Below are 24,317 nucleotides of genomic sequence, written 5' to 3'. Positions count from 1 at the left end.
ATAATTACGAATAATGGCAAAGTGACTGTTCTGTAGACAACTAATGTCACATAAGGCAAAAACTAATAGTTCATAGAATCCACACCAAAATACTTCGGATGTTTTTATGAGATTGGAAAATTGCCCAAGATATAGGTTTATTTAGGGTACAAGGACAGCTGGTTACGTTACTTATCGTTCAAGGCTGAGGTAATTACATGTCAATGGTCGAAAAACTAATTACCTACCTTATGTAATAATCATAAGACTTCCGTTTATAAAGAAACACAATTTGTATACCTATTACAAAAAAAAGCTTTCTCTCTTTCTTCATAGTCATATTCCTCATAGCTGTGGGTCTTGACGTGGAATGAAACACAGACAACAACTTCCTTGGCTCTGATGTGAGGTTTTCTCACGATGTTTTCCTTCACCGGAGGCAATTGGTGGTCGATGTAAACTACTATATAAGAGTCAGAATGCTATACAAACTTATGTGGCATAAGTTCCTACTCACTACTACTACTATAATTACCATAGCCTTGAACGATAAGTAACGTAACCAGCTGTCAAGCCTGAGACCTTTCGATCCACAGGCGTCTTAACCATTACACCACCACTGCATTAAAAATATTTTAAAAAATAAACTTTAAATACTTTTTATTAATTATAATTTTGTATCATATTGCTGAATTTCCCTCTCGAGCACCTGAGAGCGCGTGATAAAATGCCGTTATGGTAGCTACCGGTTCAAGTCACGCCCTTAATTAATATAGCATGTTTGCGCTGCTAACATACAATGGCCTATCGAGTACCTCAAGTGCATTGTCTGCCAGTTTCAGGTTTAAAAATCAATATTTTCAGATTATTGCATTACTGTTTGGGTATAAATATTTATGGTGTCTATTATAAATATAGTAACTCCACCCCAGGGCTTTACTTTAGCGGAAATTTTGGGAAAAAGATGTACCTACGTATTCCGTCAAAATTTATCATCAAAATCAATTCAACTGAGGACAATCGTAAGATATGTATATCCGTTCTGTGCACAGGTTTTTATTCGAGTTTTCCTAATTTTGTCAGGAGCACCTGTCAACATTTTTCAGGTATACCTCAAGTACCTCGAACTAAGAATTGACAAGTGAGTGATTATCTCTTTCTGTCTTTCAACTTCATTCATTAAATTCGCGAAGTTAGGGGTAAAAAATAGACATTCGGTGGTGATTTCACAACCGGCCTGACGTCAGCTCCTTGGGAATACTAGCGAGTACTTACATGTAACTCGGCGCCGACATGTCATGTGGAGGATAGACGAGGATAGGCGGCGAGGGGGCGGGAGACGGGCTGTTCTTGCGTCTCCGGGCGATAAACACTCCCGCCATTATAATCAGCAACACTATAGCTGCGCTCGCGCCGCCTAATGCCACTAGCGCCACTTCTGTTTAAATAAATACATGTTTCAAAACGTGTTTATAGAATAACGTATGTCAAGAAATGGTTACGTTTTACGTCACGACTAACATCAGCTGCTTCAACTAATTATGTTGAGTAAAATAGAAAGCAAATGGAGAATCATGAGAGAGTGGACAGTATTCTTAAAAGATGAAAAGCTATTGCTCTGGCAATGGACAAAGAAGAGTTTGGGAAGCTGACGACCAATCTTCAGTAATAGAAATGTACTTCAAGAAGAACATTCACATAGCACTAAAATTTGCATATGACTCTAGGCATATGCTAAAGTAGTATTTTCCTAATATAGAGGTTTAATGACTCTGATGCTGGTTCTATCCTTCTTTTTGAATGGATAAGGAGAAACTAAATACTGATTAATACCTATAAATCAATCCTCATTATATTTGTACATATACAATTACTTTTTATCTATGCAAAATATAAATTTAAGTCGTTTCTATTTCTGTCACAAGGAACAATTTATTTAACAGTCCGTTTGATATATTCAGTAGAGTATTATTCACTACAGTGAACGAGACACAAAAATGTTATAACAGTGTATGATGCAGTTTAGAAGATTTGAGAATCTGTTGAATAAATAAAAAATAGTTTGTTATGTTCACCAGGAAAAGTAAAGGTTATGTTATGCCCCCATCCAATACCTGCGTTTGATTCCCGGTCAAGTCAAGACGGAAAATGACGATCTTGATTTTAGAACGATTATCCATAATAAAAAATATTATGTTTATTTTTTTAAAATTCAGACTACATGTCTCATAGGTACGTCATAATACAAGTTTCGAAGTTACTTTGGGGTTGACTCAATCAGTCAGGACGGGAGCGAAACTAATTAAGTTATAAAGATAGTTTCACACTTGTGACACGCACCTGATTCAACTCCGATTATCGGGGTAGAGTACACTTTTAAAACTTTCCTCTAACATTTACTCGGTAAAGGTTCATCGCTAATGGTACATATTGAAACAAAACAAGCGTAGATTTGGAAAACTGAAATCATATTATGCGATATATTCTTCCAGTTGTAAAAGTTTGACGATAACATTTTACAAACTTACATAATGAGTTGTAGGGGGTTGAGGTTTCATAAACACGTCAAAATGTTATTTTCTGATATATTTCGTTATTAATTTTTGTTTATATATAATAAGTAAATAAGGCTATGTCCACACATACAACTCCATTAGTTTAGTATAAATTAAACTTTACGGCTTCATCAATTGCTTATTGTCTCCAAAACTCTTTTAATGATAAGCCGCTCGAACCCTTTATAATTAGATTTTCAATACAATACAATAATTTCTACTTACTTATACTTATAAATAAAGTACTAACAGCAATTATTAATAATTGAATCCCACAGACATTGCAAGGAATCCAGACCCTAATAATCTATGATATTGTAGATCAACCATTACATTAGGCCGTTAAGGGCTGAAAATACGAGACGAGGCCATGAAATTTTTTATGACGTCATTAAATAAACGAGTCCTCGTCAAAAGCATCGTAATTATTTCCTGGGGAAATGCCGTCATGTTTCTAATATGTTAATATTGACTAGCTTTGCCGAATATTGTGAAGTTCATTCCATAATAATTTATTTTTTTATTTACTTGATTACGACAGACTTAAAACCTAAGGTGGTTCCAGCAATTCACCGATAAAGTGATATAGAGAAAGTAGCTGGAAGTATAAAATTAAAGAACAATACTAAGTTATATAATCTTTATTTTCCACAGTTTTGTAACTTCCACACTTAAAGTGTTAATTGTACACATAAATTCAAGTTATTTTTTTACTAATAAGATTCAATAATTTTTCGTTTTTATTTTTTGCAATGTAATTCTGATCTGTGTTATTTATTACATCGTCCACAGTCTAATGAAAACCAATAACCAATAATAACAATATTTCCATTTTCAAAATAAATATAATTCAGGTTACTTATAAGGTGTAATAATATGAACATACAACCATAAATTTATTAAGTCATGCTCTCGGAGTCAAATAGGATTATTTAGCTCACTAACCACCTAATTTACGTTCACTAATATATAACTTGTTTTATATAAAAGCTTTGATGTTTTGTTACAATGTATATTTATACCAAGCGAACCCGAAACAAACTTACAACAAAACCACGGACCCAAATAACAAATGCGGCGAACCATTCAATCGATAACTAAAACCAACTCGTTTACTCCTCTAACAAATATATTTTATAAAAAGTCCGTCATGTCCGTTGAGGAGTTCCCTCCCCGGGAGCTGTTCCTGGTGCACCATTCGGTCATGCTCATCATAGATCCCCAACATACTCACATACATACAATGCAAGTTAAATAAAAGCTTATAAAATCTACGTACCTCTTAAATTGATACCATTGCCAAGAGACAGTTCAGACACTGTGTCGGCAGTGGGGCCCTGTTCGAATCTCGCGTTGGGAGGTGACGCTTCCACTGCGATCCTGTCGACAGCCTCAACCTGCTGCGGTACCACCAGGTCTACCTCTGGGTAATCCTGTTTCGAACCGTAGTACTGTAACTCATCCTGTTGGTCGTAGTCCGGATTGTAATCTGTTAGAAAAGAGGTTCGATACATTGTAAATGTGTATATATAAACTTTAAGTAATAAAGGTCTATTTGTTCAGATTATCTTTTATCGTATCTATTATTTATCTATCTTGCACCCGTCTATCCCAAAGGTAAACTGGAGGACAAATGCTTAGTGTTATATTATACCCATTTAATCATCAAAGTTATGAGTGAAATTAACTTTAAATAAATATTAAACTATATGCAAGTAGCTTATTTTCTATTCTGCTGCGATTAAGTAAGAATAATAATAATAGGTTCAGTATACGACCACAACGAACTTCGTTGCATGATAATAAATAATAATGCAAGTAACTATATATAGGTGCCTGTGACATTGACATTGCTTAACTTCAAAAGTTGCTTTGTACCACAAGGCGATACCCTGGTACGATGGAACTTTGAAAATAGGTACGGCGATTTATGTGTATTTTAACCTTTTAGTCTGCAACTTTTAATATTTTAGTTACCAAAAACATACGCGTACATAATTAATTTTATTAATGATAAAAATACAACCCATTTTCACTGTTTTGTTATGTTAATTTTCCACGCTAAACGCAAAGTTCCGGTCATGTGCTGTACCTGAAGTGAAATTTGCTATCATGAATGTTACAACAATGTTACACATTATACTTTCAAAACCTATATGAAGTAAACTATTTACATATTTCATTAAAGATCAAACGTTGTTGTGATTTTAGGGGTGTATATGTATGTACATGTGTGTTATGTCATCAAAGACTACCTGGCACCGAGTGCCGGCTTCTCAGCCGGCTCAATCGCCGATGCATACCACGGCCGGCGCGAGTATGATATGATAGAATTAACTTTAAAAAATTAAGGTGTGGCAAATTTACACATTTTTTTGTGACGAATTTACTTTGTGGCATGTACAACAACCCAGATAGATATGATATAATAGGCATATCATCTCTAATGTTGCTGTCATGAAAGATACCTGGTACTGAGTGCCGGCTTGTCAATACCTCAGCCGGGTCAATCGCCGGCGCATACCACGGCCGGCGCGAGTATATCTTCTTTATGTTCACCGGCCGCTCGCTGTCGTCGCTCTCGTCAACGTTAACGTCCACGTCCCGGTACAATGACGGTGGCAGCTTTAACATCTCTAAACATTGGATGATACCTGACAACAATACGTAAATATTTGTATGATAGGAAAAACAAGAAAGGATGATAGAATAGATAAGATCGCGCTAATGACCGTTCGTCCGGAGGGCTAATAACTTCAGCTGGATCGGAATCGGATCATTCCGGCATTTTTCTATCGTTTCAATTACAAGTTTCATTTCATCACCATATCGTTTTGACAACGGCAACGTGCTTTCCGATTCAGTTTTAATAATAATTTTCGGTATATCGAATCGGCAATAAAAGTAATGGAACGACGAGGTTTTATTGCGATACATCTAAAGGGGTTATTAGGGTGATTGGGGTGGTTTGTCTCTTTTATAAATTGTTATATTATAGGAGCTGTAGAAAAACACACCGTCAAGTTCGGGCTGCTGACAGTGTCTTGGAACATAATTGTCTTGGGGCAAAAATATATTTTTTGTATGTATATATGTCTGTAAAGCGATAACTTTCGAACTGTTGGTCTGATTTCTTTTGATTAAATTTAAAAGGTATGTAGGATCTGTCGCGAGGTCAAAGTTATGAGCAGCTCTTGAATCAAACCGTTTCTGGGAACTTTATCGATCGAATCTGATCTTAGATTCTGAAAGATCATATGTAGTAATTTGTTACAATATGACCAGGACTTTTTATTTTCATATATATGCATGCCTCCACTGAATCTTCACCTTTGTTAGCGTATTAGTGCTTTTTGCGCATGTATAGGCAATCAAGGCTCTTTCTCAGCTTCATTGTAATTCAGTTGCCGTTCCGGACATTACAATGGTCGCATGGGACATGAGATGATGCCATTAGACCGCTTGAACCCATAGTAGGTTTAAACTGAAGTTTGGATAAAATCTAATTGACTTCAATCTCATTTCGTTGGCGATAACCAAAGGAAATTCTATTTTCATGAAATATTTAGGTTAAGGCTGGGCACCAGGACGATGAACTAGAAACTTAGAAATAGTTTAAATTTAAATGTATTTGTTATACATGTCACAATTGCTTTTTAACTTATTTTTGAAAATAATAATGAGATGAAAAAATTCTGGAATCGAGCGGGAATTGAACCCGCGCCCCTGTCAATCCTGGACAGTGCTCTTGACCTATTGATTTGATAAATTATAATAATTCTTTTAATTTATACTATTTCAAATTTTATAGCTTTGACAAGTTTTGACACAAGAATTCAATGTGTGTCAAAAAAATTACGTCTGGAGCCGTTCCTGGGTGCACCATGCAGTCATACTTATCACATTATTCTGATAAGTATATTGTATTGTCATCCAAACTAAAAAGATACCTGCTTTACAATTGAGTTGCAAGATTCCACCCGAGTAGATATAGGACATAGTTACCAACATAGCACGTTAAATAAAACCTCGTATAAAAGGTTTATCGTCCATTACGCTGCAACAGTCTTCAAAGGGACTTCAACTGAGAAAGAACTTTGATTGAGTTATCTCCTTAGCCTCCAGTAAACATTCTATTGTAGTTGAGGCTGACAATATGATTCCGATTTATCTTTATAGGATGCTCCAAATAGTGGTATTGTGTTTCAATAGAATCTCTCCAAATAAAATTTGCTAGCCATTATTATCGCTAATCGGGGTCAATTTTATGTAGCATGCTGCGATTTAAATATGAAGCAACATAGATGAAGGTAGTGGACAAACCTTCATTAATTATATATCTATAAGTAATAGTATAGAATTACAATATATAAGTATATATTTAGGAATGAAAGAAATGTCAAGTTAGAGCGGTGGTGTTCCAGTGGTTAAGACGTGATTGAAATTGATTGAATGGTCCCAGATTCGAATCCTTTTGGTACCCACAGATCATTACAGACAAACAGACATAGGAACAGGTGCAACTAAGTAAAAGCTTATAAAAACATATATTGAAGTTATGTCTAACTGTCTGACAGAAAAGGCTATTTTTTGTATATATTTTTTAACAATCCAAGTTAAACAACAAGTTAATTAGTTTTTAACAACAAGTTAATCTAGAAATTCGCAGTTGTTTTCCTTTTTTTCAAATTGAATTGTACTCAAAACTAAATGTTTGATTGAGTACTGAACTGTGCTGATTGAATACTGAGAGTATTTGAAACTTCAAGTGAATTATGTAAAAATTGAACTGTTAACAGAGTAACATATGTATGTGCAAATATTATATATACATAATATTGTCTGTAATTTTACTGTAAGTAAGCAAATCACAATATCTGTATTTCTATTTCCTTCCTCTTATTTATCTGTGTCTATGTCACAGCTTAGGGTAAGATGCATCAGTCGACTTCAACTTTGACCTGCACGTGAAAGCGCAACGCACGCCATTTTATCTAAACGACGTGACGGCGGCGGCGCGCAGGTTAAAGGTAACGTCAATGTTGACTGGTGCAAGTGAGCCTTAAATACATAACATAACCCTTTAGAAATAAAATAAATAATACACAAAATGTATTTTCTTATTACAAAAATAGGTACTTAATTCGAGTTTAAATTCGTACTCGTACATATCGTGCCAACAAACCTGTTTCGCATGTAAATTATGAATTTACTAGCTGTTGCCCACTGCTTCACCCGTGACAAAAAGTAGCCTATGATACTCTCCAGCTTTCCCACTATCTCCACACCAAAAATAACCTCAATCCATTGCTCTGTGAAAGACGGACAAATAAACACACTTTCACATTTATAATATTAATAAGTATGGATATAAACATAACCTATTTATCGCAGTAATCGACACGTATATTGCACGCTGTGAGGGACAATATTGATATTGCTTTTACACCCCGTGTTTACGTAATGGCCTCACCGGTAAAAATAAATCAAATTTATTTTGCGAGATTGTATTTTGTAATGTAAAAAAGACAATTTACGAAATAAATTAAACTCCGTCAATGTTCAAAAAATTATAGATTAAATAGAAAAAAAATAATAATAAAGGGTATGTGAAAAATTAAATTATATCTAATCATATTTGTAGCTAGTGGTTTCCGCTCTAGAATTAATGCCTCAGATTAATTTCTCCCATCTTATATCCCGTAAAAATCATACGAGCCTAGCAAATAATAAGGAATAAAAACACTGTTGAAGTGCAGAAATATGTGCAGAAAACGTACGGTAGGAAAATCACAATTGCGATTAAAAGATGACATGACTATAAAAGAAGAAGACAAGCTAACAGTAAGATGTTTATTTACCCAAAATAGGGAAATTTGGGGAACGTATATAGAACGTATGGTGAAAATATGAATGTATGAACATTCATATGTGCCTAAATGTATATGAATACATTTAGGCACATACACATACGTGTAGGCCTCCTTCAGTCTAGAAATATGTATATTCCTATACATTTAGTTGAGCAAGGCTGAAAAATGAAGAAAGGATAAAAATAGCTTTGTTAGTTGATAGGCAATAACAGTTTTACCAAAAAGGCCCTCAAGAGGTCTTTGTGAAAGTGTTTTGATTAATCCTTTGACATTTTATACCAATTTACGATCACTATGAAGTTATATCTATAGGTAGGTATATTGTTACTGAGGTTACTGACTGACCTAACCCAAGAATTTCTGTCAGAAGAATAATAAAATATTTTTTATAACAATATTTGTGTTTATTTTATAATAAATATGATACGGTAAGCATCGACTCTTGCTCTTTTAGATAAACATGCACCCGTGATGCACCCATTTCGCCATTAAGTAGTATGATAAGAGTTTTATCACAAATACTACTCAAAATATATTTATATTTCGTTGTTCAATTGCGATTTACTACCAACAAACTATAGTATTTTGAGCATATGAATTCTCTCCGAAGCCTAAGAGAATCGGCTATGATTTTACAACTGGCTGCCCGCCTGGTGTCAGACCTTCTTGAGAATAGTATTGTTGCCCAGACGGGGTTGGCGAAGCACTGTGGACGCCATATGACCTACGTAGGGGCCTTAGGACACAAACAGCATAGGCCACATATAGAATTATATTAGTCGCCTCGTACGACATCTATAGGACACTAACGGGATGACATGGAGTGGTCTTACTACAGGGCGGGACCACACATCTATCTGCTCGTAAAACCCACTTTGAAGTAAGATTGCCTAGAAAAATAGGTTCCTATTTTATCGACTCGACAGCCATTAGTACCTACCTACTACTACCACATGGATACTACGACTTTTCTCGTAAATTGAAAGTGCTTTTATGACGTCATCTCTTTTATACGTTAAATCAAATGGAACGTTATCCCCTTTGAGAGAAGTTTAAAATAACCTTCTAATGAAGGATCTTGTTTGAAACGCATTCGCTCTTCTAAACACTATATCCTATGACGTTCTAGTCTAGTGAAATGATGAAAGTTGATAGCGCTTCGGAATTTTTCATTTACAAAAAGATCGGACTTATGTTCCGGAGAGGGTTGCATGGGCTTCGTTGCTGTTTAATTTTGACATGAAAATATTTTTTCAAAGATACTATGAATAGTTTCTTCTTAACTCCTAGATTAATTTTATAAAAAATAGTCTAGGACTTGAACTGTAAATTGAGTAACATTAGTTTAAAATTGACGTTTTTTCACGAATTTACTTCTGATAATGACGATACATGACATATGTATGAAAACAAAGGCTTTGTTTGCGTGTAGGTCGAATCAATTGAGCATCGTGTATCAGGAATTCGTGTATAGATTCTGTAAAGTTTAAAACATTGTAGTCTAATATACCTGACATCTAATCGTCACAATAACAATGACGGTTACACAAATTGAAATCCTATAGCTTTATTGTGATAAGTGTTTACTATTAGCAATTATCAAACAGAGCAACTATTTAATACAATAAAAAATACAAGTTAAAACACAAGAAAAGACGGATTTTATTCAATAGCAAGCATACCGTAGTAAACAGTATTATCATATGATCTACCCACTGAGCTGCTTCTATCATTTCGATTCCCGATACCTACCGACGGCTTATGAAAAATGCATGTGAATCGACAACGTCGTCCAAAGGTCACTCTCGGTAATGATTGATGAATAAACCCAGATCTAATTCTAGCAAAAGTAGCTCGTTATACCTAACTAATTATAGGAATAATATAATACATTACATGTAACAAGTAAATATATAAACTGCGGCATTTCTTATTAGTATTAATGGATCAATTTATTGTAAAAATCTATTAATAAATCATAATATGCATTATTAATGAAATTACGAAAAACGCATTCATCTTGAAAAGGTCTATTTGAGTGAACTATAAAGACTCGTGAGTGACCCATATTTCATTATAATGTCTATTTCCCACTTTTAGTTTTTTTTTAGTTTGTTTTTATCATAATAATCGTAACGTGTCTAATCGATAGATTGATTTACTCAATATGTGTAGTTTAAAGAATTTTTCCAATACAATTATAAACATAACCGCATCCGCGTGAACCTCCACGCCCAATATTTTTCCTAAAAAAGTCCTACAAAAACTTATTGGAATTGAATTTTGAAAATAGTTGATGTAAATCCATCAATACATCGATACCAGCTATAAATCAGCGCTATGGCTTGTGCCACAGCAACTGACTGCTGAGCTGGTCGCTTTTTTGACGAAATCTTAAAGGGGAATGAATTAACGTGGCTACTTCGGATTGGTCATATACATATGATTTTATATACAATACATTTTCACCAAAGAGGTACACTTCTTTGGTGAAAATGTATTGTAAAATCTTCTGGTAAAATCTCAAATGATAAGCAACAGTTGGTTCGACTTCAAGAAACGGAACTTTTAAAATCTGAAATCAATTCTCGAACAAGATTGTTTTATTTGTTCAAATATATGTTTATTTTTCAGGAACATTTAAAAAAGTGTCACTGTTATTATGAAATCAAAGAATGTATCGATTTTGCTTTAGTCTGAAAGAAAGATAAACAAATAAATGCGAAGACTTCGCGACGTAAGCAAACCCAAGTTAAATCACTTAAGTACCAAGTTTAACTTGTATACATAGTTTTATAAAACACACATTTGGAAACACACCTTAAAAAGAACAGTTTACACACAGGGGATTACGATTACATGCGATGTATCATTCAAACCGCACAAAGGAAGGCTACAGGTGGTACTTACCTCGCACAACAAATCACACACCTATTCAAGGAATAGTTTCAATTCTAAACACACATATACATGCTCTAGTAATGCTTACATAAAACACTCGGCGGTTTTAAAAGTAAGTACAAGTTAAGTCCTTTACGTTTCACGCGCGAACCTTCGGAAAAGCTTCGGGCTACTGAACGTGTTCACGCGAACAAACTTAGTCGCTGTAAACTGCGCATGCACGAAACGGCACTTCGAATTTCAAAAAAAAGAGCATTGGATATTAATAAATTATAAAATCGAATTGAAGCAATCTATACTTCATGTTTAATGTAAACCGTTTGGATTTGGAATACGAATGGACGGATTAGAGTAGGGAATATAACCGAATAATGCCATTGGGTTGAGTAACTGAATTAGGATTTTAGCAGTTTACATACATATGCATTTATGAGACGACCTTTGAAAGACGAAGAACTTAATGGACTATTTAGAATAGGGATTAGAGCGGCTGATACCTTTGAGATGAGTGTAAGATTTGATTTGTCAGGACTTCGTTAAATAAAAATACATTTTTGTATAAAGTATACTTCTGTATACTTGTTACAATTAAAATGTAACTTGTTACAATTTTCTAATTGTAACAAGTTACATTTTCAAATTTTTAGTTTAAGTACTTCAACCAGTGTTATAACTTTGCGAAAATTGCATATCAAAAAATTGAATGTCTCAAAAATAAAGCCTATATAACAAAATATTTTCTCTCCTATGTTGGCTCGATTTCCGCAACATACATTATCTTTATTTTCCCGGAAGAATTTACTACATTTTCGGAACGATACCCATATAACTTAGGTCCCTTGCAAGGTCGTATATTTTCCTTAATATAGCTACTTTATTTCTTTGCAACATCTGCACACATAATAGTGTCAAAATCACAGCGTTTTAGAACTTAAAGATAAGAGAAGATAAGAACTTAATCATTTCGAGAGTTATGTACAAACATATGAAAATAACAGAGTGTTTTGATTTAATGGATGAAAGAGGGCGTGTAACAACAGGGTTCTGTGGCAAAAGTCCTAGGCCACTAAGTAGCCAACGCGCATGTTACTTGGTGTTACTTGATACTTGGTGTTACAGCTGTGGTGACCACTTACCATTAGGCGGGCTGGAAACCTATTTGCCTGCTTGATAGTATAATGAAAAAATGTATAATAACGCCACTCTAGTGTGGAACTTCAGACAGAAACACCAAAAGCAAGTTTCGCCGATTTATTTTTATATTTCACTAGCGGCCCGTCCCGACTTCGCTCGGGTAAAAACATAATAAAATATATACCTAAACCTTCCTCAGGAATCTATTAGTTAGGAATCTATTAGAGATATCTATTGGTGAAAACCGAATGAAAATCCGAGCAGTAGTTTTTAAGTTCATCTCGAACAAACAGACAGACGCGTTAGAGGACTTTGTTTTGTAATATGTAAGGAAGATCCTTAAGGTTCATAAACATGTTCTTACCTAACCTAACCTAATTGTGTCAAACAGAACTGAATTTACCGATTATTTTAATTAAAACTTATCTAGATTTTGAGAAATAAAAAAAATATTTTCGACGAAACGGTGAAGAATGTTTCAGTGAGCTGTAGATATATAGGCACTTATTGTACCTGAGAGTGGGTTTTGAGAAATAAGTTTTGTATTATGTTTGCAGACTAGGTCCTATTTCATTGTTACCTAGAAAATTACTTACCTCATAATAGGTACCTTGTGTGAAAAATGTTTGAAGTGTCCTTGTTGTGCCTCCTAGGTATCGTTAGTAGAACTACAGTACATAAATACGCAGTAGTTAATCTAACCTAGTGTTTATGAGCCGATGGATAGAACTGATGGATTTATTAAAGCTGAACTTAAGTTATTACAAATAATAAATAAATAATTCAGACAAACAGAATCCATAGAAAATATTAGTAACAATGTTCTTGAAACTATTTTGACAACATTGTTAATTAATGAGAATCTGCCTAACAATGAATCTGAATAACAGAGAGAAAGGCTGTTGGGGCTAGCATCAGGGACTCTCCGCATCAGGGAGGCTACTCTCTTCCACACTATGACTATATTTGGAAGGTATCCACTTTCACCTCTGCTTATATTCCCGATGTTGTATAATACCGGCTATGTATTATGATGATACAGTTTGCCCAATTTTGCTAGAATAAAGCTCTCGTACAAACTACACATTGTTCATTCTTTTGCGTCAGCAATTGTTTTGAATTTGACGATAGTGTGTATAAGTTTATCATGGTGTTGCAGGCGTCCATTGGCTGCGGCTACTTCCGCAAGCCCACTTAGTAATATAATTCCTTATATTTCTATGTGACAGAATGTGACCACTCCATATCGTCCTATAGATTTGTCATGTCATGCGAGGCGACTGAAGGTCTTGGTAGTCTATTGGAAACACAATAATGCTTAAGCAGGGTTGATATCAAAGAGAGGACCGGTTATAAAATCACAGCTATATACTAAAAAATTTAATGTTTACTTTTACTTGGGTTTTGTGGCATCACATCCCGAATGCAACTGGGAACTCAAGAATTCGTTAAAATTAGAGAAATCTATTTATTCTGTTTCAATAAGTACTTTATTTCAATTGGTACTTACTCTTTACTACACAATTGGCTAAAAATAAGCTAGATTTTCTATAAGGAATATACATTTTATCTTGAGTTTAGTACAAATCCCGATCAATGGTGAAGCCAGGGTTTTACTACTGCAGTATGTGAAAGTAGAACTTACTAACTAATGTTACAACCAACGAGGCCGAGTGGGAGATTGACATCGGAGTGATGTCACTATCAGAGTCAAAATCATTCCTAATTACTTTAATAAGGACTAAAACAGAAAATTTTGATCAATTAAAGTGACATTATTATTGCAAAATAACGTACGTGTAGTGACGCAGGTGTAGGAGATACAAAAATAAATAGTGACGAATTGAGAACCTCATCTTTTTTTAATCAGTTAAAAATATATTACATTAAAATATAATATAATGACATCTGTATTAAACATGACTTTCTATTGAATATACTATATCATTGTGGAGCCTTAAATAGCAATTAATGAAACATTAAGGAAAATGAAGTCCAGACTGTACATTGCGTTAAAGGTTACTTTAATTGGAGTTTACGGTGTTAATTAAAGTTGTAAGAGAGGACAGCTTACAATTCATTCAAGATATTCTTGATGGGACATTATAACCTTTTCATAGAATTCTTTTGAACCAAGTTAAATTGCTTTTTTATTCATAGTACCTATTTACTATGTAACCCAGAAGTCACCTTTTATATAATTTTCTAAGCATTAAGTCCGCCTCTTAGTTGTTTAAACAAAAAGTTTCCAATAGTAAATAAAATATTTCCTACAAATATATAATGTTTGTATAACTCAATCACATTAATATCTACTGTAAGAATGACGTTAAATTTAATAAATACTATTATAGGCATCTAAGGTCGAAGTTATTACGGGAGCAAAGTCTACACACACATAATATCTGAAAGGTATTCTGTAAATATTCTATATGTGATATCAGTCATGCAAAAAAAAGGGATGGACAGCAAAGGATCGTAAAAAGGTTCTATATTCTTCCCATTCCGATGCAGAACCCTAAGAGTTAATAGAATATAAACTCCTCATCGGAGCATTGTTTTTTGTATACCTGTCACATGTAATTATCTTGAAATTAGGTCAGGGATCAAATTTAATCATCTCGTCCCGTACATAGCTTCACCTTGCCTGTAGAAAATCCTTGACCCAGATATTCCCTAAACAAAAAAATCTTTTACAAATTAGTAAAGAATTTATCTGTGTAATTTAAGGTATTCACAAAATTAGTTAAGGAAAACCGGGAAAGAAAATGAGCGAAAAGTTTCTTGACAATACTAAATTAGGTACCTAATTACAATTAATTACAGTCGACAGAATATCAATATATTCTGTCGTATCTCGAGTACGATTAATTAAAAAAGGTTTCCATGACATTGAATGCTAGTTAGTCGATCAAACATTTCAATAAATTACATATTTAGAAAGAAAATGCATACATAGAAAATATATAGTGTATTTTTGCAATATATTTTTATATTTTGAGTGTAAATCTAATGGAAATTAGATAATATGATGATTTATCTACAATGTCATGTTAGAAAAACAAATGTGAAATTGTAGACATGACTTTTTCAGCACTAGGGACTTTGGAACCTACTTTAATCATCTTAAGTATAATGTGAATGATCTAGCTGGATTATTACAGTCTATTCATTATCATATTGACTTTGAATAAGTTTTATCTATTTTAATAGTTTGTGACCTTATTCATACCTTATTCATTCTACCCTTATGATATGATGTACGGTACTACTGTTATATGATTATAATAATCTAATTATAATTTTTTTCTTTCTTACTTTCGATCTTTGCAATTTTTAAATTATTAATGCCATATCCCATCTCTCAGAGATAAAAAGAAAGTGCAGTCAACTTATTAAATTACTTCCCTTCTTACACTTAGCACTTTATTCACGTGAATCTAATTTGCAGCTTGAGATTTAAATATATATTTTTAAGATTAGGTTTTTTTTTTCAAATTATGTATTATTATAATTATAAACAGTTTATTATTAAAAGGTGGAAGCGGTGACACCTGGACTGTCACCGCTGAATGATGAAGCCTTGGTGGTCCAATATTGAAGACTACAATGCAATACAAGAATGCTCCCAGGTTTGATACAGCCCTAAGTATGATATAGATACAGTATCGTGACTTACGCAGTTAAGTGATTACCCTTACTGGGTACATAAAGTAAACAGTTTTGTTTATGTTTTACTGTCACACCCAGACCAGCATGTACGACTGTGTGCATGAAAAATAAAACACTAAACTTGTAAATTTATACCGCACTAAAACAGTAATGTTTTAGTGCAGTGGGCTTAGTTATTTACAATGTGGGGTCCCGTTGGGGTAACTGTAAATAAATGTTAGAAAAAAAAGGTTGTTTTCTACTAAATTGTAGTAGTTTCGAGTTAAATAAATAGTTTTTGTGACCTTAAATACTGTTCGAGATCAAGGAAAAAGATACAAAAGACAATAATAAAGTTCTCTTAATGGGCAGACAGTCAATTTGTAAGAAAGTTTTTGCAACGGGAAAATTGGGACAATAAACGACATGTCTCGTTACTTGTCTTGTGTGACATATCAGATAGTTAACGAGTATGTAATGTTCTTGTAATAAACTTGCCTACAATGAAGTATGTATATTAAATCTGACATAATATTACGACATCATCGAGATATAACGTACTCGTACTTTAATATTAATGTCCTTTAAAATATAATTACTGGTGTTAGGCTCACACTTCGATTGTCCTTTTAGCTCAGTTGATAAAGACATCATTATCCAATCTTTAGTTTTGTCATTAAGATAACGGTACTATCAAATTTTGCCATTTAAAAATATTTTTACGTTTGTTTATAAAACACATACAGAGATTTCGTAATTCCTTAAGGAAATAAACATAGTATTGTTGTTATATTTGTTATTGGATACTTAATATCTATAGTACATGTGGCGTGTGTTTCCGCCCTAGACTAGGACCAATCCATATCCAATCCTCTCGTGCATGTCGTACGAAGCGACTAAGTTACACAGCTTAGACAGCTGATAGGCAACAAAAGCATTCCCAAGGCTGGTTGACGTCAGGCAGGCGACCGATTGTAAAATCACAGCCGAATCTTAAAACATTTTTTTACGCCGGTTTTTACGGGCTTCGTGGCTTCACGACCCCGAACGCAATCGGGATGCCATCCATGCAAAGATGAGATGGGCTTATTTGTGTGGCACAAATACAAAATTTGCTTATCAAACGCATTATAGCATTTTCATATTGTTTTACCTATTGCATGCGAAAGGCTAATCCGTTATTACAGACACCACACACACACACACACACCCACATACACGTATTCTATTACATTCTTAATCGGTTACGCTCTCTGTAAGTAAGCTTTATTTTCAAGCACAAATATTTATGTAGATTAATAAGTTCTCTTCTTAAGCTTTAAAGCTTGTGTTTTTTATTATTTCATGAAATTATGAAATTTTAAAGTAATTTTATAAAATCTTATCTATTTTGAACTGCTTTTTGTATGATATAGATTTTTTTCATTATAGTTTTCAGACATATTGTGATTACACGAAAGTTAAAATGAAATAAAATTATTTTCAATATTTCATTAAACTGAAATAAAATGTATTAATTGACACATCTGTGTATCGCATCCTGACGTCATTTTGCGACGCCTACACACACAGGTGTGCGCGGCCGACGTCACAAGGGAGGGGGCATAACCCAACCCTTCGTAAATTATTGCTGTAGGAAATTCAGATTTTCACACACCGATATCATGCTCATATTATTATTTTGATTTATTAAATAAGTCTACAAGAATGTCATTTCTGACACAAGCTTTTATTGTTGTCAGGGAGATCTTATTGCATTTAATGTGTGACAAAAAAGGACGTCTGTGCAAGTAAACGTTGCGGAGTCCCCACGTCTGGAGCCGTTTCTGGATGCATCATTAGGTAATGCATGTCATATTGTCATAATAATGCATTGTCATCCAGTTGAAGATATCTGCTGAAAAATTTAGTTATAAGATTCAACCCGAATAGACATAAGGACATAGATTGCTAGTTACCTAAAAGTTTGTAAAATTGATACCTACTCTCTTCAATGGTGATTTTTTGGCTGGCCTTTATCAAATAATTAATTTCAGTTATATGAACCTGAATTTTAAAAACATACGCTGTGCGTCAATGGACGCAGTTGGACGCAAGTGGGTTGACCCATTCAACTTTGACATTAACTTTAACATGCGCATCTCCGTCGTCGTATATTTAAATAAAATAACATTTGCTCTTTTTTTTGCGCAGGTTAGAGTGGTCCAATTTTAAGGTATACTTAATTATTGCTATGTTATCCCAGTTAATCCGGAATGATTTATCAGCTGTGTATTACGGAGATTACTCGGAATAGCGTTAACCTTTACAACCTTTACTGGTTCAAAAGGTTTGTACAAGCTCGGATATTACTAATCTTTATATTATTCATGTTTAATGAAATTAATTCATTGGGTATCGTTAAATGAGGCACTTAATTATTACTAAAAATTTTGTTAAAGTATCTAGTGTCTACTGCGAAATAAAGACATCATCAACCACCTAATACATTTTAAATGATATTTCACACGGTACATTATAAGTCAGACTGTTTCGCATATCAAAAAAAATCCCTTGTGTGATTGCGCTTTGAAATTCTTTTTTATTAAAATCTTTATGTCAATTTTTGCGGGTGGGATGGTTACACACATGTGCACTATAGCGTGCATACGTAAAAATCATATCTACATGACACCACACAATGTAGAAAAAAAAACAATTAATTGACACATCTTGTATTTTACGGCAGAAAACCGAAGATTTTATATTAGTTTTATTCGATACCCGAGATGGGTTGATGACGCATGCATTTCGCTTTTGTTCTGATAAAGGGGTTAGCCTAGCTATGACCTTTCCAATCCAGCAGTACTTAATTGTCCAGTAAAGAAGACTGAAATACGTGCCAAAAAATATTTTAAAAATATTTGATCAGAATTCAAAATAGGTATTTATTATAATTAATTGATGGGCGCTCTCATTTAAAAACAATTAGGCAAGTAAAACTTTATGAATTTGAGTGATCCTTTAGATTAGAGAATATTTTAAACCTCACTGAGTTGTTAGACATAATGAACTTTTTGTGTTCTTTGTTTGTAGAAGTTGAACGACGGGTAAATCAAATTTAGCTTTATCAGGAATTTGTTTAGCAAACCAGAGGCAGTGACCGCCGCCGCCCATTAATTAACTGTGCAAATATCGTTGAGCTACGCAAGCGAAAATTGATTTATTAAATATTTTATACATAGTGTCTTTTTATTACCATATCATATCTGGAAATTTATCTAGATCGAGATCATTTAACAAGGAAAATAACTAATAATAAAAAAACTTTTTAAACACTATTCAATTTTTAACAATTAGCTTAGTAAATGAAAGGAAATAGCTTCCAAAATAAAATTATAGTTTGAAATTATTATACCAAGTCCGATTCACCAGATTTATCAATTGTAGGAGAAAGTAAAAAAAAAATTGTTATAATTAAAAATACTTTTACTTAAGATAATGTAAATAATGTTAAATGTAAAAGTACTTTTTCTTAAGATAATGCATGATTAGATCCATTATTTCTAACCAAAATGCTTTGCCTCGCTAAGTACACCAAGCACGTAAAATGTACTGTTGTGATTACCCAGGGGCTTACAAACAGACAACTTTAAGATTAAACCGAAACTATATTCAAATATTTAGAAATATCGTGATGTAATCGAGTTTGCTTCTATATTATAAAAAACTACCTACTTTCGAAATTATATTTTAGCTAAGTATATTTACGTAGGTACATATGTACATAACATAACTTTGTTTTATATAAAATAAACAGATTTTTAGCATCTGGCTTTAATTCGATGATTTGCGGAAACAATTTCAACAAACTTGACAGCTTTGACGAGCCGTTTTGATTTTGATTTTGCGTATGAGAACGAGTGCCCAATGTGAGGATTTATTTTATAGTCCAATCAAACTCGCTATTTATATTAAGTTTGTGTTTAATACCTCACGTCCTATTAAATTACCGTTTTCAACTACAATAAGGTTAAGCCATTTATAACTACTAAGCTAAGATTCACCTTAAGAACTGAGTATCCACTTAAGTCACGAAGTCTCAAGTTAAAAGCTCAAGAAGCGATCTCCATTGCAAACAGTCGTGGTTAATTACATGAATTAAATATGAGCTTTATGGATTATGTAATGAAATGGAGTGTATGTCTTTGATTTTTGTCAAAATTTTAGGGTGGGCACATGGTTAGGATTCCCACTTGAAATCCTAAACTCGCACGATGCTGATTCTTTATTATTATTATTATCGTATCTCAAAAGCAGTTCTTGTTCTATTTGGATAATAATTACTATTGAAAACTAATTTTGCCTTAACCAATATAACATCACTCTATGAGCTTGTACGGAGTAAATAATGTTATTATATGGTAAATAGCAATAAATGCCCAGGAGTGTATTTGATATTTCACAAATAAATTAAACTGGATAGATAGACCATCATTCGGTCAGTGTCTTACTCAGCCTGTCATCACTCCGACGTGCCAGGTCTCCTCCCAGTTCCATTTCAGTTTCATGACCGTATCTCTAACGGCACGGAATGCAATTTAGTAATTTAATGCCGATAGAAGTGTTGAAAGGCCAGCAACGAGATAGGCATATGAAATTAGTCACTGTTTGTATACGGGTCAGATTAGTACAGGATAGATAAGGTTGGCGTAAAAGAAGAGAGAGCTATGCTCAGGAGTGGGCAAAAAAGGGCGGAATAGATGATGATGGATAAAAAGTTTGACCTTGTATGACTTATATGACACCACCAATGTAGAAAAAAAAAAACAATTAAGATTATATAACAATTAAGATACAATTAAGAGTTATATAACAATTCATTTGTCTTGGAAAATCTAATTGTGATCGTGAAAGTGCGTCGACAGGCAAAGAAGAAGAAGGAGGCCCCGATCATGACCAAAATTGTGAAAGGTACTACCAAGGCCTATTTATTATTAAAGAAATTTATTTCGTCACGGTCGAATACGGGTAGCAGGGGAATGGACTACAAAGCTGATACTAAATCCAATCTATATTAATTTACGAGCCATATTGTCATCGCTGTCAGAGCAAATCCCGGCTAAGCATCGAGGCTCTTCCGGAATACATAATGGTTTTGTTAATTATAAAAGGTGCAGTAATTCATTTCCCTGATACCTTCTGTGCCTGAAACTATTTTAGATTTCCATGAAATTAAAAAGGAAACTGTCGCTCTTTTGTTTTTAATTTTTTTTTACTAGCTACCCGTCCCGGCTTCACTCTGGTAAAACCATAGAAAATTAAACGCCTAAACCTTTATCACTAATTGCACTATCTATTTTAAAAAAATCCTCATCAAAATCCATTGCGTAGTTTAAATTATTTAAATACACAGGGACAGACAGCGGGAAGCGACTTTGTTTTATATTATCTAGTGAAGCCAACGGCAAAGGCACTCATGAAATTACACCAAAACAATTTTTTTAATACAGCTGATAGGTTACACTTATAAGATTCACCTGCTTTTTGGAATTCGGCGGCATTAATAAATAATTTTTAATTTTAATCTATGGGAATTAATAAATTTTCCTGGACTTATTATTTAATTGAATCTTATTCTAATAGAATAATTTTAATGTAAAAACTATAAATGTGGATCAGCATAGATTCATACAATGGGCACCGATGCTCAACGGCTGAGGAAGAAACCGGGAAATACGCTCAGACGAGAGAGAGAGTAAGGGACTATTTTGTTGAATCCTTTTTATCACGTCGTATTTTTACATCACAGCGAGTCGTTATTTTTACAGGGTTAATGCTATCGTAAATACAAGTTAAAGTAATTACGCCACTGATGCAAGTTTAAACGGTGCTTTAACATTTACTGCTCACTGTACCCTAGGTAAGGTTAAAGAATAATGCTGGGTGTAATGAAGCGTGTTGTATTTTTTTATTCCACAGAGCAAGCAAACAGGCGGCTGATGAGAAGTGGTCACCGCAGTCACCTGCAAGAGACGGGGTGCACAGCACTCTAAGAATAGGGCTCTAAAATATTCATGGCTTAGGTGGCGAATAGCATTCTCAAGGATAAGTACCAACAGCATTCCTTAAATAAGTACAATATGAGATGAGTTTACATTTTTTTACAATGTGGTGTGAAAAGAAAAACTTAATCTTACATGTTTCACCGTCCACGGGTATGCAAATTTAAATGGAGAGCATGCTATCATGCCACAAAACAAAATCTAATAAATAAAAGTAACTAAATTAACTAAATTTTTATCTAAATCTATCATTAAAAGAATCGTTCAAATTATAACATTTATCAGTCAGCAAGGACCTGAGGTGCTTTTTAAATAAATTTGAATTCTGATCTTTAATTTGTTGTGGAATTTTGTTATAAATTTTAGGTGCAATACATACAATACTTTTACTGAGTAATTCCGTTTTAGAAAGGTGTAAACATAGTCTATAATTATCCCGATGATTTCTTAACACAACATCACAAAGGCGTGGGAATAAATGAGCATTACATTTAACAAACATTTCAACCTCAAGTATGTAAAGTTGTAACTGAATTCTGAATTAAATTTATACTTTCTTCTTTGAAGTTAGTTCAAACATACCTGCACTTATTGCAAACCGTAACAAACAACCGTCTATTTGTTTTTTAATACAAATCCAAATGTATACGTAGGTGTATATATCTATTACCTAAGTATATGAATTTATTACGCTTCTTATTTTAATTCGATTTCAAAGCTAACAAAACCTTTTATTGTGGCTCACATTTCTTATTTACGAGAAAAATGCCAATATTATGTTTCATATCCCCTTAATTTTGCGCCGAATTTTTTGTGGACTTCCATTGTTTATTAATCTATAAGAATTTGAGACCATTTTGGAAATGGAAAAATCTTTCTTAAAAAATTTATTACAATTGCTCATATTCTGTTCTTAAATGAGACAAAATATTTAAAATAATTCACCAAATCAATTCGACTGTAACGTATATATGGCCAGCATAGGCATAACACAATATGGAGTTCGCCGAATTTAGCCTAAGTGAATTCATAAAATGTTACATTGCATGTGGATTTTATATTATAATAATATTAAATAATGATATACCTTTTAAAAGTCCTCCTTATTCATATTATTATTAAATTCTATGCGTTATTTCTTTTGTTCCCTTTTTGAAAATAACTATATCTACACAACAAATCAGCTTGGGTCACCCTGTTTAATTGACTTAGGTATTTATTTCCATTCAAAATAAAAATTAATTAAATGCGATAAATATATAGCACAGTAACACGTTTATCGTTACTACTTTGTTGCACACTACAGGGATGGATTGTTTGTGTACAATATTATATAAAAATATAGTTATATGAAAAGAATACCGTAACCATATCTAACTTGTTTATTTTAGCATGTTAATATTAAGAATAATAAAATAGCCATGCCCCATTGCTCAGCCGGTTTTGACAATGACGTGCGTTGTCGTAACTTCATACAATTTCTAAGTTGTTCTGCGTTGATCTGTCGTCTCTTGAATGGAGTATGGCTTTAGGTTAAGGCTGTGTTCCGACGAACGTATCCAATTTTTACACGGACACGGCACGGAGTCATACTTAGGCCACCTTTTTCGGTAAGTCAACCCCAAAAAGTAGAAAAGGGGTTAAATAGTTTGTATAAAAAAGTTTTCTACAAGCCAATTTCTTAAATACATGCTAAATTGATTGAAGTTTTTGTTATTTTTGACGCGAACGGAGCCGCGTTTTACAGCTATCTGTGTAATGTTGTTGAAAGTACATTGTTGATACTCAATATATTTTTAGACTAATAATGTTACAGGTATTTAACCTCGATCACATTGCCTCGCCTGTCACGTGGTTGTAGATGTCAAATGCAGATTTTGCGTAAATTGACCGGGAAAATTATTGTGTATGATGAAATTACATTAATGAAAATGAGAGTTCTAGAAAAAATTGTTTTATTTTTATGGCACTTATGTGTGTTTTAGATTTGAAATATCTCACTACATTATTGTAAACTGATATTTTTATCTGATAGAAATAAAAAAACTTATATTCCTTAAAGTTGAGAGTTAAGCCGGTAAAAAGTATTTTGGTAATTCGATTTTAGTAAATAGGAAAAAAAAACTGTATTCATAGCATGAAAACTAAGATCATACTATATTTTTGATTATCAGTTATAA

At 33.4% G+C, this 24,317-nt stretch overlaps 1 protein-coding gene and 1 long non-coding RNA gene across 4 annotated transcripts in view; one reads left to right on the top strand and one right to left on the bottom strand.

The window, feature by feature from the left end:
* Positions 1-11,476, bottom strand: part of LOC128675386 (synaptotagmin-15-like) — a 33,915-nt gene extending 22,439 nt beyond the window's left edge. Inside the window, exons 1-4 of one of the 2 annotated variants that reach the window (XM_053754772.2) lie at positions 11,318-11,476; positions 5,003-5,188; positions 3,814-4,023; positions 1,255-1,417 (exon numbers count right to left, since the gene is read on the bottom strand). In XM_053754772.2, the coding sequence (XP_053610747.1) occupies positions 1,255-1,417; positions 3,814-4,023; positions 5,003-5,168 (539 nt within the window). In that variant the 5' untranslated portion in view covers positions 5,169-5,188; positions 11,318-11,476. The remainder of the gene's footprint in view (positions 1-1,254; positions 1,418-3,813; positions 4,024-5,002; positions 5,189-11,317) is intronic. The other variant, XM_053754773.1, reaches the window with a different exon arrangement.
* LOC128675388 (uncharacterized) overlaps positions 1-23,281 on the top strand; it is a 63,501-nt gene extending 40,220 nt beyond the window's left edge. For both annotated transcript variants that reach the window (XR_008405273.2, XR_008405272.2), the window contains exon 3: positions 22,055-23,281. This is a non-coding gene — a long non-coding RNA (uncharacterized LOC128675388). The remainder of the gene's footprint in view (positions 1-22,054) is intronic.
* Positions 23,282-24,317: the final 1,036 nt, after the last annotated feature.

The sequence above is a fragment of the Plodia interpunctella genome, chromosome 14 (genome assembly GCF_027563975.2).
Source record: "Plodia interpunctella isolate USDA-ARS_2022_Savannah chromosome 14, ilPloInte3.2, whole genome shotgun sequence".
Taxonomy (NCBI): Eukaryota; Metazoa; Arthropoda; class Insecta; order Lepidoptera; family Pyralidae; genus Plodia; species Plodia interpunctella.
This window is presented reverse-complemented; position numbering and strand designations above follow the sequence as displayed.